General features: G+C 44.1%; 1 protein-coding gene across 2 annotated transcripts in view; it reads right to left on the bottom strand.

The window, feature by feature from the left end:
* Nucleotides 1–3,670, bottom strand: part of crhr1 (corticotropin releasing hormone receptor 1) — a 47,800-nt gene that overhangs the window by 30,183 nt on the left and 13,947 nt on the right. For both annotated transcript variants that reach the window (XM_046039483.1, XM_046039474.1), the window contains one exon: nucleotides 2,209–2,291. In XM_046039483.1, coding sequence (XP_045895439.1) covers nucleotides 2,209–2,291 — 83 coding nt within the window. The remainder of the gene's footprint in view (nucleotides 1–2,208; nucleotides 2,292–3,670) is intronic.

Genomic DNA, 3,670 nt, shown 5'->3' with positions numbered 1-3,670 from the left:
CAGACCTTTAAAACTAGTCCAATGCCTTTAAAACTAGACCCAGACCTCTGTAACTAGTCCCAGACCTTTAAAACTAGTCCAATGCCTTTAAAACTAGACCCAGACCTCTGTAACTAGTCTTCAGACCTTTAAAACTAGTCCAATGCCTTTAAAACTAGACCCAGACCTCTGTAACTAGTCCTCAGACCTTTAAAACTAGTCCAATACCTTTAAAACTAGACCCAGACCTCTGTAACTAGTCCCAGACCTTTAAAACTAGTCCAATGCCTTTAAAACTAGACCCAGACCTCTGTAACTAGTCCTCAGACCTTTAGAACTAGTCCAATACCTTTAAAACTAGACCCAGACCTCTGTAACTAGTCCCAGACCTTTAAAACTAGTCCAATGCCTTTAAAACTAGACCCAGACCTCTGTAACTAGTCCTCAGACTTTTAAAACTAGTCCAATACCTTTAAAAATAGACCTCAGACCTCTTCTGCTCGTCCTCAGACCTCTGTAACTAGTCCCCAGGCAGACAGACAGGCAGTCGGACAGGCAGACAGGTCTTCCTAAGTGGTTTGAGGTCAACAAACCGTCAGAACAAATCTCTGCCCTCTGTGATCCATTATAGATGCCAGTATCAGAAAAACACATTATCACCCAATAGATGTGTTAACTTCTACACACACACACACTGTCTCTGGTCCTAAAAGTGTTTTCTTGTTGTAGAGGTCTGTGGGGACATACGTGTGCTCTGTCTCGGTCTTTCTGGACCAACATGAAGTCTTTCGTGTGTGAAGAGGAGCTGAACTGAATCCACTCAGACTCATGTTCAGGCTGTAGTGTTTGTTGTAGCAGCAGCTCTTTGTCTTTTTACAGCCTGTCATTCAGACTTCATCCGTCACGGCGACCTCTGTGTTCACTGAGGTCTGATGCTTTTTACTCTGTGATTCTCAATCTGATTCAAAGGGTCTAAAAAGATGATCTGAACTAATGATAGCCCCACATCTGGGGTCTGAAATCTGCTTTCCAATGTCCTACAAAAGACTGGAGGGAATGATCGGTGTATTGATCCCTGATGTTGGGCACTCTCCACAGTAATACAGTTGGAACAGATGGTGGTGTTGTGGGTTCTCCCACCAGAAGCACAGGACGTTTGAGTTTAATGTGTTTCCTGTTTTATTTTGAAGTGGTTCAGTTTCATTGTCTTGTTTTGCCCTCATGCGTTCCACCCGTGTCTCAGAATTTCCTCCCCTCTTGTGGATTTAAGTCTTGGTCTCCCTGTTGTTTGTTGCCAGGTCAAATCGGCAGATCAAATCACTGTGCGTCAGGAGCTCAGCCCTGTTTCTTCTTCTGGATTCATGTTGCCTTCTTTTGGACTGCCTGCCTCACTTATAAGTTCCGCCTTGTATCATTAAATTATGTGAAGCTGCGTCTGCTCTGCCCGGGTCTACATCGCCTGTTTTCCCAACCTGTTCTCATCCCAGGGTGTCACCTATGGACGCCCTTTAGCTTTGTCTTTGTACGTGTAGGGCTCAGCAGTCAACTAAGCAACAACAAAAATGCAACATCACGGTTTAGGCACCAAACCACTACTTGGTGAGGTTAGGCTGAGAGTTATGAAACTTAAGCGACATCACTAAAAGGAACCAAAGTTGACTTTTGGTCTGCTGGGTGAAAGTCCGGTTTTGGCCCCACCAGTCCATCCTTTCTCGCACTTCCCTGTTATTTATATTAGTACCTTTAGCGTTACCTATGGGGCCACAGGCTGCCATGTGTGTTGGTACGTGAAGCAAAAGTACGTGACAGGACGTATTCTCCGCTCTGGGAATGAGACCGAGCTGCTGTCCTTGTCGTGCTGAAGCTAAACGAGTTTCTCTCAGGCAGACGGACGAAACACAGCAACATGCAGTTTGTTGATGTGCCTCCAAGTTTTGAAGCTACTGATCAAATCCATGTGCTGTTCCTATTATTGTTTTTAATTGTTTTTTTTGCTTTAGTAACAGCTGCAGACCTAAAGACACATTCAGAACCAGGTTCATAAGGAGCAGGTATGAAGGTGATGAGACAATGCAAAGAGAAACATGCTCAGCTTGTTGGACACCTCACTAAATGATTCACTATGTGTTTGGTCGGTTAATCCAGCACATTTCCTCCCTCGGCAGCCGATCAGTCAGAAGTGACAGGCTAATGAGAGTATTGATCAGAGTGTGGTGACCGGTGTCTCACCAGGACGATGATCTCGGTGCACTGACTGTAGTTTCCTCGAGGAGCCCAGCTGCCGTTAGACTGGCACTCTCTGTACACCCGGTCTGCGAACACAGAGGGAAGATAATGATTACTGGAACATTAATGTTTAAGGTTACAGCTGATTCCTGGAGCGAGGACGCAGCTCAGAGTGAAAAACAAACATCCACAGTTTCTGGTTAATGTGATGCTGATCAATCAGCTGGTGAAGATCATGTGATGGACCTGGTGGTGAGATTGTTGTTTGAACAGTGGTGGAAGAAGACAAAAGCCTCGTTTGGGTGATCATGTTTACATTAAAACACTCCCTCTGACATGTAGTGCAGTAGAAGTATAAAGGAAACTTTCCAACACGTCCTCACAGCTGAAACCACGTACATGGTTTGGATTATGGGGGGGGTTTGGGGGGGTTGACCCTCCTACTTAAGGCTTGGACCCCCTGAAAGCGGCGCAGGAGTAGTTCATGGGGTCTTTCTTACCTGTCACTGTAAGTATTACAATATATTTCCCATACTCATGCCTTATATTCAAGAATCTTGAAATGCAATTTCAGACACCCCTAAAATGGACCGTACCATTTCCAGCTGCTCCAGTCAGTCCACGCTGTAGGTCAGAAGCTATCTAGCTGCTTTAACACACTTAACTTTCCAACCTTCAGAGATTTGTAATCAGCATTTATTAGACTTTAAATGAGCCGTGTGATGTTAGCTAGCTGAGAGCCCATCCTGTCATTTCACTACCACTATATCATTTTATATAACTGTCAGCCAACACTGGTGCTCAGGCGTGAGCAGTGAAACTGAGGATCAGTTATTGATTCATCAATATAGAGTTTATTATTTCATCTTTCTTTCTGCAACAAGCATGATGTTTGTTTTCACTCTGGAATTCAGGAGTTTTACCTGCCCAGGTAAATTTTAAAATCCAGGTTTTTACTTCAAATGTATTCAGTTTTATTTATACAGCGCCAATTCATAACAAAATCTCATTGCACGTTTTATAAAGCAGGTCTACACAGTCTCTGTTTGGTATTATTTACGAGAGCCAAAAATTCCCAATTCCCCAACAGTGCAGGACAACTGCTTTATTATTATTATTTCATTCCCAGTCAACATGAGCAGGAGGAAAGGAGATATGTGCTAACAAGGAGTAAGCTGCAACTTTAAACTGGATCAGAATGATAAGAAGTAGGGATCAGAGATGATAATGCAGACTGTATTTTATGATAGCGTCTTTGGTTCTGGTGCAGCACTGGGTGGGTCTGTCTTGACATTTGTGGGTCCTATAGTAATAGTACTAATAGTGACCTCTGACTACAGAAGTAGTCCAAAGCGACTGAAATATGAATCCATCTGGTGCCATAAGCAGCTACAGCGTAACCACGGTAACGCCAGAGCTGTAATTTGGTCACTGTAACTGCCCCCCCCCCCCCCCCCCCCCCCCC

This window comes from Micropterus dolomieu, linkage group LG02, assembly GCF_021292245.1.
Source record: "Micropterus dolomieu isolate WLL.071019.BEF.003 ecotype Adirondacks linkage group LG02, ASM2129224v1, whole genome shotgun sequence".
NCBI classification, from domain to species: domain Eukaryota; kingdom Metazoa; phylum Chordata; class Actinopteri; order Centrarchiformes; family Centrarchidae; genus Micropterus; species Micropterus dolomieu.
This window is presented reverse-complemented; position numbering and strand designations above follow the sequence as displayed.